This window comes from Onthophagus taurus, chromosome 7 (genome assembly GCF_036711975.1).
Source record: "Onthophagus taurus isolate NC chromosome 7, IU_Otau_3.0, whole genome shotgun sequence".
Lineage (NCBI taxonomy): Eukaryota > Metazoa > Arthropoda > Insecta > Coleoptera > Scarabaeidae > Onthophagus > Onthophagus taurus.
The window spans coordinates 7,744,596-7,757,266 of record NC_091972.1 but is presented as its reverse complement, the minus strand read 5'-3'; the positions used below and the strand labels follow the sequence as shown (position 1 = coordinate 7,757,266).

Here is a 12,671-nt window from a genome sequence, read left to right as displayed (position 1 = left end):
TATCTTTTAAATTTTTTAAATCCGCCATAATAAAGCGCCATCTCTTATTAGGTAGGAATACTACACTCGCACTATCTTTAAGGGTTGAATATATAAGGATTATTTTACAGGAACCTTTCATTATGTAAATAGGGCGACAAAATTCGAAGGGTTGTGATCTAAGCTGAGATTTTACCTTCTACTTACCTTTCAATATTTAGGTATATTATTTTAAGAAAATTTTTATGAATAAATTTGGATGGTGAAATAAAAATACAACAATGATATTAAAATAGAAATTTTTATTAAAAATAATCAATACACAATGAAAATTAATATTTATCTTGCTTGGTGGTCGATGAAACTTGAAGTGAAATGAAAATTCCTGCAATGGAAAGAATTTTATGATGAGACTAATAAATTTAAACACATAAATATAGTTTATTATTTTCTATTCTAATAAATAAATTTGACTACTTTAATTTTTTAAATAGCACATCACATTATGGGATAATGAGGTTGACGGTTTAAATGCGATTATAATGGAAATGCCTTGATAAATTAATATTAAAAAAAAATTAACCCGACCATTCAGGTCATTCGGGTCATTCATATTTATGAATTATTTTTTTGTTGTGTTGGAGAACAACGTCGATAATCTGATTTATAAACTTTACATTGCGGGGGTGCGATTTGCATAAAATTAATATGTTGGGGTAAACGGGACGTGTTTAGTATTCATTAAAAATTGGTGGTAACTTTAACGGCGGTTTTTTTAATCGAAAAGTACTACCATTAATTAACTTGAAGAATTAACCAACGAACAAGTTGATTTTTTGTAATTGATTTTTGAAATCGATCTTTTTTTAGGGTTGTAATTTACTGGTTGTATTAGGTAACATACAAAAACGTAATATAATCCTGGTACAAGAAAATATTAAATTCCTTTCATGTAGAAGGGATGGGTGGGCTTCACGTTGCAAACGGTCGGAATTGAATTACCCGACAATTTGTCCCGAAAAGTTAAAATAGTTTTTAGGAAACGAAATTACCCCCAGGCCGCTTCTCGAAAGCTTCGTGGTGGCGGTGAAGCTGAGTTGTGGAGGGGTTTGGGGGAACTAACTGTGTAGTATTTATTTATTTATTTATACCGGCACCCGGCCGCTGTATTTTCGCGAACGTTTTGGGTGTGGTTCGCGAATAACTTATGCAAGTGAAAATGGCCGTCCTACTTGTTAAAAACAGGGGGGTGGAGTTTGCTCTGAGCGGATGAGAGACCCACAGGAGGCCCCAAAAGTTGTGCGGCCTCTCTCGAAAAACTTGTACGAACGACCCCCCACGCCTTTTCACAGGACCGGCTTTTACATTGTCATTTACAACAATAAAATTAAATGAATTCTACGAATTAGCAAATTAAAATCTGGTATTACTAATTATTAATCCAATTCTATCGGTTCAATCAATCAAGTATAAATTGTTGGTATTTTTAAATGCACTAGAAATATAATTGTACACAATTTAGTTTATTAAAATTTAATTTAATATATTAAACTAAAACTAGCACTATCACTAGAACTAACACTAGACCTAGATCTAGAAAGATTCGGATTTAGCCGCACATCTTTCAAGACGGCCAAATCCTAACGATTCTAGTTCTAGGTATTGTGTTAGTTCTAGTGATAGTGCTAGTGTAAAATTAGAACTAACACTAGACCTAGAACTAGAAACATTCTGAAGACACACGGCTAAACCCGAAACTTTCTAGTTCTAGGTCTTATGTTAGTTGTAGTTATAATTCAATAAAAATATGCAACACAGTGATATTTAATGCTAGCTAACTAACGCTACTTAGCACTGTCACTAGAATTAACATTTGACCTAGAACTAGAAACATTTAGGTTTAGCCGTCTTAAGAAACGCATAGCTAAACCAGAATGGCTCTGATTCTAGGTCTAGTGTTAGTTCTACTCTTCGTTCAATAAAAATATACCACAATCTAACGCTGAATAACAATTGAAGCTAGATTTAATACTAGATCTAGAAACATTCCTGGTTAGCCGTGCGTCTCTTATGATGGCTAAACCCAAATGATCCTACATTTAGGTTTTATGTTATTTCTAATGATTGTGCTAATGTAAAACTAGAACTAACACTAGACCTAGAACTAGAAACATTCGGATTTAGCCGCACGTCTCTCAAGACGGCTAAACCCGAATGATTCTAGTTCTAGGTCCTGTGTTATTTCTAATGATAGTGCTAGTGCAAAACTAGAACTAACACTAGACCGAGAACTAGAAACATTCGGATTTAGCCGTACGTCTTTCAAGACGGCTAAACCCGAATGATTCTAGTTTTAGGTCTTGTGTTATTTCTAATGATAGTGCTAGTGCAAAACTAGAACTAACACTAGACGGAGAACTAGAAACATTCGGATTTAGCCACACGTCTCTCAAGACGGCTAAACCCGAATGATTCTAGTTCTAGATCTTGTGTTATTTCTAATGATAGTGCTAGTGCAAAACTAGAACTAACACTAGACCGAGAACTAGAAACATTCGGATTTAGCCGCACGTCTCTCAAGACGGCTAAACCCGAATGATTTTAGTTCTAGGTATTGTATTAGTTCTAGCGATAGTGCTAGTGTAAAACTAGAACTTACACTAGACCAAGAACTGGAAACATTCGGATTTAGCCACACGTCTCTCAAGACGGCTAAACCCGAATGATTCTAGTTCTAGGTCTTGTGTTATTTTTAATGATAGTGCTAGTGCAAAACTAGAACTAACACTAGACGGAGAACTAGAAACATTCGGATTTAGCCGCACGTCTCTCAAGACGGCTAAACCCGAATGATTCTAGTTCTAGGTCTTGTGTTATTTCTAATGATAGTGCTAGTGTAAAACTAGAACTTACACTAGACCAAGAACTAGAAACATTCGGATTTAGCCACACGTCTCTCAAGACGGCTAATCCCGAATGATTCTAGTTCTAGGTCTTGTGTTAGTTCTAATGATAGTGCTAGTGTAAAACTGGAACTAACACTAGACCTAGAATTAAAAAGTATCAGGTTTAGCCGTGCGTCTTCAGACGCAAAACGACTGTTTTTAGTTCTAGGTCTAGTGTTAGTTCTAGTTTTATTGCAATAAAAATATGCAACATAGTGATATCTTATGCTAACTAGCACTACCTACCACTCTCACTAGAACTAACATTAGAAATAGTTCTGCGATTTGAATGTTTCTAGTTCCAGGTCTAGTGTTAGCACTAGTATTAGTTCTATTTATAGTTTAATTAATACCGACAGTGAAAGCCTTCGTACATATATTAGTTTAATATACTTAAAAAAAGTCATTTAACTTAATTTATTTATATATTTTTATTTTATACAGTAAAAAAGAAAGTTTAAATACGGTTCTGAAAATTCACCCTTTTGGTCGAACGCCCAACATCCACATACACACGCACAGAGAAAACCCGCCCTTCAACTTCCATTCTAAAGGGACGTTTTTCCCTAGCGACAGCTACGCAAAGATGAGCCGGACCTATTCCCTACTATAATTAACTCGGACTACGAACGATTTTCGTACTTACATCCGTCGCTTTTAAAGGCTACTTTTCCTAAATAGCCGACGAGTTGAAAAAGCTCCCCTTTGCCGATTATAAGTTTTAATTTCGGGTGCACTTTTACCTATTGCGTCCTCCATTCTAAAGAGTCTTTCACCATCTAAAACATCGCCCAATAAGAATTAATGTGCTTTTTCATTTTTTGTTTGTCCTTTTAACGTTAAATTAATTCTTTTTAATTTGCATAATGCTTTCGGCAATGTTAATTTTGAAAATTAGCATACTTCTTGCCTGAAACTCTCAGGGTAAACGCCAAGATAATTGTATTCGGTCGTTTTAAATTTGGCTTTACGCTTAATAAAACCGACTTCTCATTCAACAATTTTTCATATTTTAATATTTTTAATGTTTTATTATTTAATAACGCAAATTTACTATACTAGATCATTGTATTCAATAGAGACAGAGTTGATATCGTCGTCGATTGGGACATATGTCGTGTGTAGTCTCATCCGATAGAGAGGTGAAAGTCAAATTGACGTGTGGCACGTGAGTCATAAGAGCACCTGTCGATAGCTCCCCGCGAGTGATATGATATATATGACTGTTCTCGTCGCGTCGAGCCGAACAGACGGATCTCGCTTCTTTGATTCCATATGACAACGGAATTGCCATCATCCTATACGTACAATTACGTACTCTAACCACGGTTCTCACATCGACATCGTGTCAAATCGTAAAATATGTAGGGACAACTTTGAAAGGGCCGCGGACGATTGACATTATTCGATTACTTTTGATTCTAACCAACCATTTCATGTTATAACCAATTCTCAGTGAGCTCAACAAATAAAAGTTAAAATTAATTACAAATTTTAAAGTTTTTGATATAGAGAGCTTTTTGTTTGAGTTTGCGCAGTGGGTGTTTCTACATAATTTGGGTTTAATTTGAATCGTAAGATACATCTTTTAGCTGTAAATTTTTATTGTTTTCTGATCGAGTTGATAAAAGGAGACACGATTAACCGTTATTTGAGATAGCAAAAAAAAATCATTACAAGCTTGAAAGGCGTGGGCCAATACGAAAAAAGGAGACGGGATGAACGCCTAATGTTTAATTAAAAATCGATAAAAAGGCCGCAAAACCGTGCGATGCACACACACACTTAGGGCGTTCTTTTTACGTTTTTTTGGAGGGGATGTTGGTATAAACCACGGTTACGTGGGTGTGTACAGTACTTACAGTTTTCGACAGTGTCAAAAAATTGGCTTCTTGTAATAATAACCCCTTTAAGGAAAACGTGAACGTTTTATGTATGTAGAAAGAACGGACAACACTATCGTGCACAGATTTCACGTAATACTAGTAGTAGTCTGGTGGATATAGAGGAGGGAGCGTGGATATATCAGTACAGCTCAAACAGTATTGAAAGAATCAATCGCAACATTTGTAAACAGGGTTGTCACGGGCGCCCCCTTCCACCGATGTAACGTCCCATTTGGTTATTGGCTCATTGCTATCATTGATTGAGTATTATTGTTTTGGAATGCGCGTTTTTAAAACTCTGTACAAACACGCGTGCACGCCTGGGCTCCCCATAGGTGTGTGTGTGACGTGTGCATTCCTCTCTGTTTTTTTGTGGGGTGCGCCCATCGATTTTGTTCCTTTTTCTATCGACCCGGAGGCCGCGCGCCAGCGCTGACGACGCCTTCCACCCCCGCTACCGACGGTGGCGTCGCGACGCCCAGTGGCTGACTCCGGTATACCAACGAACGAATTTTTCACCAACCCTCGAAAATGGTCGAAACAGCCGCCCCGAATATGTCTGGGATTTATATTTCAAACGCCCGGTATACGGTAACCGGGAATAAATTGTTCTTATTTATATCCGAGGGCATTGTTGTTGCCGCTATACTATAGCGAGAGGTCGCCCTCAACATCACCGAGCCGTTTAGAAATTTGAGTGTCGAACCGTAAAAGTTTTATTTTCGGGAAACCTTTCCCGAGTCCATCGCGTTTCGAAATTCAGTTTAAAACTTTTCCTAAAGCTAAAGTTTGAAACGATTCGCGGTTTATTATAAAATTACTTTTTTTTGCAAAAAGGAATCGTTAAACTATATCGAAAACAAAGAGGACGCGTGCTCAAAATTTCGTTCTCTTGTCAAAGCAAAATGAGATTGTTCCGCGAATGCTTTCGAAATGTAATTATCCGTTCAACAGGGTTTATGGTAATTATCCGCTGTGGTCTATTGTGTCGTTGTTAACATGTCGTTTGTTAGCAATAAAAACTTGCGTTTTTTTTTGAAATTACAAACAAAACTTTAATTGAAACATGAAGAGTTCGTCAGCTCAATACTTACCAATTAAACCCCACCTTTAGTATCATACAATTTCAATAACACTCAATTAAATATTAACTAAAAATTTAAATTTAGCTGTTAGAAAACATTTGGTTGTACAACGTTTCCTAACCACATTTCTTTTTTGTGTGCGATTCGAACGGTTACGATAGAGCATTTAAAAACACTTTTAATTACAAAAAGTCATCGTGGTCTCGGTGTGTTCGTCGAACGTTAAAATCTTCCAATATCGCAAAAAACACGTACAACGCCGTCACTCCAGTCGCGTATCTATCAATGTCCGGCCCATAGCGTAACACGAGCATAGCTCACCCTAATCCAGGTGAATCCAAGTCATTCGATTGTGATTTGTATCGCAGACGGACTCACTGTTAGATATTACCCACAACGTTATATGTATTTGTATCTGCAGATATACGTTGTCATCGGATTTAACATTCACTATTATTCTTATTTATTTTTACTTTCTCGCATAAGAGAGTATACAGGCTCCATTTAACGTGAGACAAGCGATTATCTTGAAAACGGTTCATTTTACATAAAAATATGAACCAAATGAAAGTTGTTCTTTGCGAATGGGGAAACCATATGACGATAACATTTTTTGACCTTGCCCTTATTTTCAAGGTTATATGAAGGTTACGACCAATTTATATATATTTTATGGTAAAATCTGAATATGTGGATAAAAGTAAAGTAATTAAAAAAAATAAATAAAAAAATGTTACTGTGTGGTTTTGTCAGTACAACGGAAAACATCTTTTGAAAAAAATTTCAGAAACAATTAACTAACGTTTATAATCTAGCAAGAACAAATAAGATTTATGAATTTTTAAACATTTTCCTACCCGCTTCGATACATTGTCTTTAGTTCTTAATTCTTAGAATACTAGTTAAGAATGCTCAACAAAAAAATCCAGAAGAGGTACATCGGGTGAGCTGGCTCGTCGGAAATACCTTTGGAAAGAGATCTAAAAGGTTCCGACATTTCTCCGCTTTTGTCAATTTGATAATAACGCATAAAAAACAAGAATTCGTGGAACTGCTTATGTCGGCATTTTCAGAATATCGCTTTCAGAGACTTAATTGGTTGAATTGTTTTAAAATGTAACAGGTAAAACTAAATTTACATTAAAACTGCTTGGCAACAAATTCTGAATTCATTCCATCGTTTTACATTAAGGCAAAGTGTTTAAACTAAGTCATTAAATCATGGATACTCTAAGTGTGGCAGAAAAAGTCGAAATGATTTTTATTTATGGAGAAAGTGGCAGAAAAGTTGCTGATACGCCTGATCGAAAACGCCTTCGAGAAGTACCTTTTACAGAGTTGTGAATGATTTCACTAACACTGGAAATGTGGAATCAAGAAAAAGAACTCGGCGAGCAACTGTAACTACGGAAGAAAAGGAAATTGCGGTATTAGCTAGCGTTGAGGTAAATCCTCAAGTTAGCACTCGACGACTTGCAATTGACACCGGAATATCGAAGACCAGCATTTTAAGAATATTAAAGCGCAACAAGTATCACCCATACCACATTTCATTGCATCAACAGCTTGATGGAGGTGATTTAGAAAATCGATTAACATTTTGTCAATGGGCACAAGAACGAATGCGGTTGGACGTCAATTTCTTTGGTAACGTGCTATTCTCGGATGAGTCTACTTTTACAAACAAAGGACAAGTCAATAGTCATAACATGCACTATTCGAGCGTTGAAAATCCGAGATGATTACGTGAAGTAGAACATCAACGACCTTGGTCGGTTAATGTTTGGTGTGGCATAATTGGTGATAAATTGTTCGGTCCATACTTTATTGATGTTGAATGGGGAGAAGTACCGAAATTTTGTAGATGACGTCTTACCAACGTTACTTGTAGATTTGAGCAGGGAAGAAAGACAAAATATGTGGCTGCAAAATGATGGATGTCCAGCACATTATCCACATATTTTAAGAATTTTAAAGTGAAGCTTTAGATCGGGATGGTTCAATTTCCTGGCATGCCAGATCACCTGATTTAACACCTGTTGATTTTTTTTGTGAGGCGTCCTTAAGGATAATGTTTATCGCGAAGTACCGACTACGCCAGAAAACATGAAAGAGCGGATAAGAAATGCATGCGAAAATAGTAGATAAGAAAACCTTTTAAGATGTAAAGAAAGTTTTAGTAGAAGGGTTGATAAATGTATTAATCTCCTGGGCATCAGTTGAAAGATATATTTGCCCTGGGATACTATAGGAAAATGTTGCTTCGTAGATATTCATGTGGTATTCAGGATAGAATGGCATATCACAATGCCGTCACATCTACTTAAAATGCTATCCCAGATATGGGGATAGGAGCCGTGAGGTGCTGCTATCAGCAGCCTAGTAGTAATTCTAATGTCTCATATCCTACATCATCAGATGGAAAAAACCTGAAATACAAAGATTATACTGACTTTCACGGAAAATTGGATATAAACTGTATTTGTTATTACCGATAAATAACAAGCAGAGATGCGAGAGCAATAGATAAATAGTACCAAAGATTCATCACACTTCTTGGTTCTATTCTGACATACTATACCTAAAGGCTCGTACAGACACGTTTACTAATTTAGTCGAATAGCAATTGAATTACCACCGAAATTATTTTTTATTTTTCCTTTTTTTGATAAAACCTTAAAATTTACGTTCAATTTAAAAACATTGAGTAAATTTTGGAATTAACATTTGAAAGGGACGTAATTTTCGAATTTTAACTTTTAAAGGTTTAGGAACGTTGGGCTATTATTTAGATTCAAAAAGGCATTAAAATTCCGAACGACTTGTGGAATTATTCAAATCAACCCTTCTTCGTTAATAATCTCTGGGTCTTTTCAATCCTCTTTCATTCAACGTCACGTTTTCTCTTTGTTTTCACGATCAATATTTTAAAAATTAGATACGTTCAAGCATTTTAAATTTACAAGACAACGACAATATGTTATTGTATAAAATACCTTATTTTTTGGATAAAGTAGCATTTATCGCTAATCGAATAATATATTCTAGCTAAAAACTATGATTAAAGAATACAAGAGAATTGGTTTTGTACATTAGTAGAATTACATATGCTCCTTGAGACATTATTTAACACATGGCATGTTGAGACTGAAAGGATTACAGAGTACGGATTCAATATGCAACTTGGTTTATATATAGGTAGGTCGGTTATGAAATAGTAAATTATGAAAACAATAGGCACATAAATTAATTTTTTAATCTCAAATTGTATAATGTGTTCTAAAAGTGTATACATTGTATCATAGTGTATGTTATAAAGTATTATAAAGTTTATAAATATTTGTATTAGTATTATTTAGATAAATTACATGCCAAAGAAAGTTCTTTTTTTGCGAAAAGGGTTACAGTAGACAAAATTAATTTAGTTTATAAGTTTAAATAATTTAAACAACTGATCGATTGATAAACAAACTGAAGCTGCGCCATTTAAGTATCACATCGTCCTTAGCTTTGCCATCTATACAGTATGTAGATGTACTTCAATTAGACTTAAAGAAGAAGTTGTTACCGAAGCTGTTACAGAAAGTTGCACAAATACTTCCTATTAGGTCCGTTACTACCATCTTTTAGTTAAATTTATCTTATAGATAAACACATCTACTAGCCAATCAGCGCGTAAAATAGCCGTAACCATGGTAATAATCCTTTAGATAGCTTAACCAGAAGATGGTAGTAACGAGCCTTAGTAAAAAAAAGGTTGATTGATCTTTGAGGTGCTTGTTAAACACACGCTTCTTGTTTTACTCCGTGGTATCTATCCGAGATATACAGGATGTTCAGAAATTAGCGGATAGGCACGTAGCGACATTCCTCGTTCTATTTTAAAGCGAAAATCTTAATTGCAAAATGTTGTACCATGCTTCATACGTCTTCATGAGGTTCTCAAAGTTCGGATAATTTGTCCATAAATAATCATTAATATTCAATATCTGTTGATAAACGTAGAATATTATATATGATATATTATATTATAATTACAGCTTAATTTAAAATAAAAAAAATTTGGAAAAATAGTTTTTTTCCACTAATTATAGTTTTTCCGCTTAGTTGTGGTTATTCTAGAGCCTAAGTTTCGATTAAGCGTAAAGCTTAACTCAGTTAGATAGTTTGGATTTTTTAAATTTATCCCATATAAGCGGGTGTTCCGATTAACCAGTGTCCTGATTAAGCGGAAACGACTGTACTTTAATATTTTTTTACATAAGTAGTTTCACTCTAACAATACGTAGAAAGGCGAAGATTTTTCGCAATTAATATTTCTAAAATTGATAAAAATGTTATGAGACAAGGATGTTCAAACGAAAAGATACAGTAGAAGGTCATGAGGTCATAAGGTCATTACCTAAATCTATATAGATAAGACATATTATAGCAGAGACTTTAGAGAAATGTCACTTTATCACCTTTATGACCTGCATGAAAACATTTCGTACAATGTTTATAATTATTTATAATATATACAATCAAAAAACACTTGGAAAAAATACGTTTAATTTATATGACTATTGTCTAAAGTTTACTTTTTCATAAAAATCAACCTATATAAGAAAAAATTGCAAGAGGTCGGCTTATTACTTTCTAAAATCTTAAAGATGTCTTTTACCATTTTAGTTACTGTTGTGTCCACTTTAATCTGGATCGGTTCAGTCCAATCCTACCAAATATGTAATGATCCATCACCAAGTAAATACTTTAACGAATTTGAATGTGCTACAACAACATGGTTTGTTTACGGGGGAAGTACAGAATGCGATGGTTGTTGTATCACACGCAACATGACAATTTTGGAATCTGGAAGAATTCTTGTACAAGATACTACAACCATAAATGGGTATTGTATTTAATTTAATTTGTTAATTTTAATTTTTAATACTTAATTTTCAGAATAACTACTCCTAAAATATACGAAATTAAGCGATATGGAACGCAACCTATTTTTTTCTCTGATAATGGTAACATTTATTTAACTTTTTTAACTAATAATTTATTTGCCTTTTAATTTATTTCACTATTCATTTAATATTTTTTTCAGACCCAAATCCTTTTGTATTGATTGATACAGATTGTAAGAAATACTGCGTAATTTACGATTACAAGAATGGTGATGTACAGACGTTCACTGATAAAGCACAACAAAAGCCTAATTTTCAAAGTGGTTTGTATGGTGTGCACAAATGTGGTATTGAAATGTTCGATTATAATCCTAAAGAAGCTTGTAAAGGTGTAGAAACTTATCAGTAAATTGTGTGTATATTGATTTATATACGTTATATACTGTATATGTACTTAAAAAGCGATTGTAAAGGAACTTGATTTAATGAATAATATGTAATAATGTAGTACAACAATTTATATAGTAGTATAATATATAACAATATATGGTGGTTTCTTTTCCATTTTTCTTTTATTTTGCTTTTGGCATAAAAATCTGTTATAAAAATATACTGGAACTTTCTCAAAAATCAGCTAATACCAGTTTCTGGTTTAATAATTTGATCTTCATCATCAATGAATATACAGAGTGTCCCGTTAAGCGTACGGAGCGGCTGTATCTCAACAACGGTAAGGCCTAGAGGTTTGGGAAAAAAATCTTTATAAGCAAAGTGGGCAAGAGAAATAGCTGGAAATTATTTTGAAGTTCGTAATTCGACCGCTAGGGGGCGTAACTGCCATAGAGAAACATAAAATTCTCGCTATCTCAGAAAGTTAGACGATGAGCTATAACTTTGACAACATCATTTAGTAGCTTGGATAATACCGCATCGCTTTTGTTTTGCAATATTTTTCATATCTGTCATAATAAGGAAGGGGGAGGCCAATGCGTTTTCAAATGTTTACATTTTAATATCTCCTGGACCATTCAACCGATTTGAATATTTTTGGTCTTGTTTGAAAGAGCATTTCATGCTCTTTTAAAAGATATTTTCAGTAAGACCGCTTGGTTTAAAACAAATAAGCTAGAGGGCGTTATCTGCAGCGGTTACATATTTTTGTGATTTTTGAAAAAAAGTTAAATGGAACGGTACTATTTACTTCACAGACCGTTAATCACCATAAAATTTGCTAAATATTAGTGAAAACCGCATCTCGATATCTCCATCCATTCTCGAATTATAAAAGAAAATGTTAAAAATTCGTATATCTTAATCGGATCAAGTTACCTTAGGAAACAAATAAGAGATAACAAAAATTTTATTATCTAGAACCTTCCTTCACACTTTATCCAAGCTTAGAACTGCTTCAAAACTACTTTTGAGGCGTGTTGAAAAGCCAACGGATCAATGAAACATCAACAATGATAATAAAACAAAATAAACCGAAACACTTAGAATAACTTAAATTTTTGGCAAAAATAGCTCACTAATGTTCGAAATGTCTTACATAAACCTCGATGCATTTATTTAATCTAGTTTCGACGAAAAAAAAAAGCGCTGCTAAGTCTCTTCCCTGGACACTTTTTACTGGTATTTAGTGTTTTGTCATATTTTCCCTGGTTATTGGTTTTTCTTGAAAAGTCAGGTCGTTTAGTCTACCCAATAGATAAAGGGGTGAAAGCAATGTGGGTTTTGCTCGAACCAAGAATGCATATTATGCAAGTTTACATCAGCTTGTGGACAGATGCTTCATGCATCCACAGCATTTGTGATAAAAGGTTTGGATTTGCCCAAATCATATTTAAAAGTCAATGGTAATAGTTCAGTCTGTTATTATAATCG

General features: G+C 34.3%; 1 protein-coding gene and 1 long non-coding RNA gene across 2 annotated transcripts; one reads left to right on the top strand and one right to left on the bottom strand.

Annotated features, from left to right (window-relative positions):
- Positions 1–261: 261 nt before the first annotated feature.
- On the bottom strand, positions 262–5,021 carry LOC139430634 (uncharacterized). Its single transcript, XR_011641025.1, has 2 exons — positions 4,787–5,021; positions 262–364 (listed from the first exon to the last, which is right to left on the bottom strand). It is a non-coding gene; the product is annotated as an uncharacterized lncRNA (long non-coding RNA).
- A 5,525-nt stretch (positions 5,022–10,546) lies between these two features.
- Positions 10,547–11,349, top strand: LOC111422909 (uncharacterized). Its single transcript, XM_023056183.2, has 3 exons — positions 10,547–10,786; positions 10,840–10,907; positions 10,988–11,349. Exons 1-3 carry the CDS (start codon positions 10,548–10,550, stop codon positions 11,194–11,196), a joined length of 516 nt encoding a protein of 171 aa, XP_022911951.2. The 5' UTR covers position 10,547; the 3' UTR covers positions 11,197–11,349.
- Positions 11,350–12,671: the final 1,322 nt, after the last annotated feature.

What these genes read in the sequence shown, in the direction of transcription:
- LOC111422909 (XM_023056183.2), top strand. Translation starts at nt 10,548, where the DNA reads ATGTCTTTTACCATTTTAGTTACTGTTGTGTCCACTTTAATCTGGATC. An exon ending in GATACTACAACCATAAATGG is followed by an intron (nt 10,787 to 10,839) that starts GTATTGTATTTA and finishes CTTAATTTTCAG; the next exon opens with AATAACTACTCCTAAAATAT. An exon ending in TATTTTTTTCTCTGATAATG is followed by an intron (nt 10,908 to 10,987) that starts GTAACATTTATT and finishes TATTTTTTTCAG; the next exon opens with ACCCAAATCCTTTTGTATTG.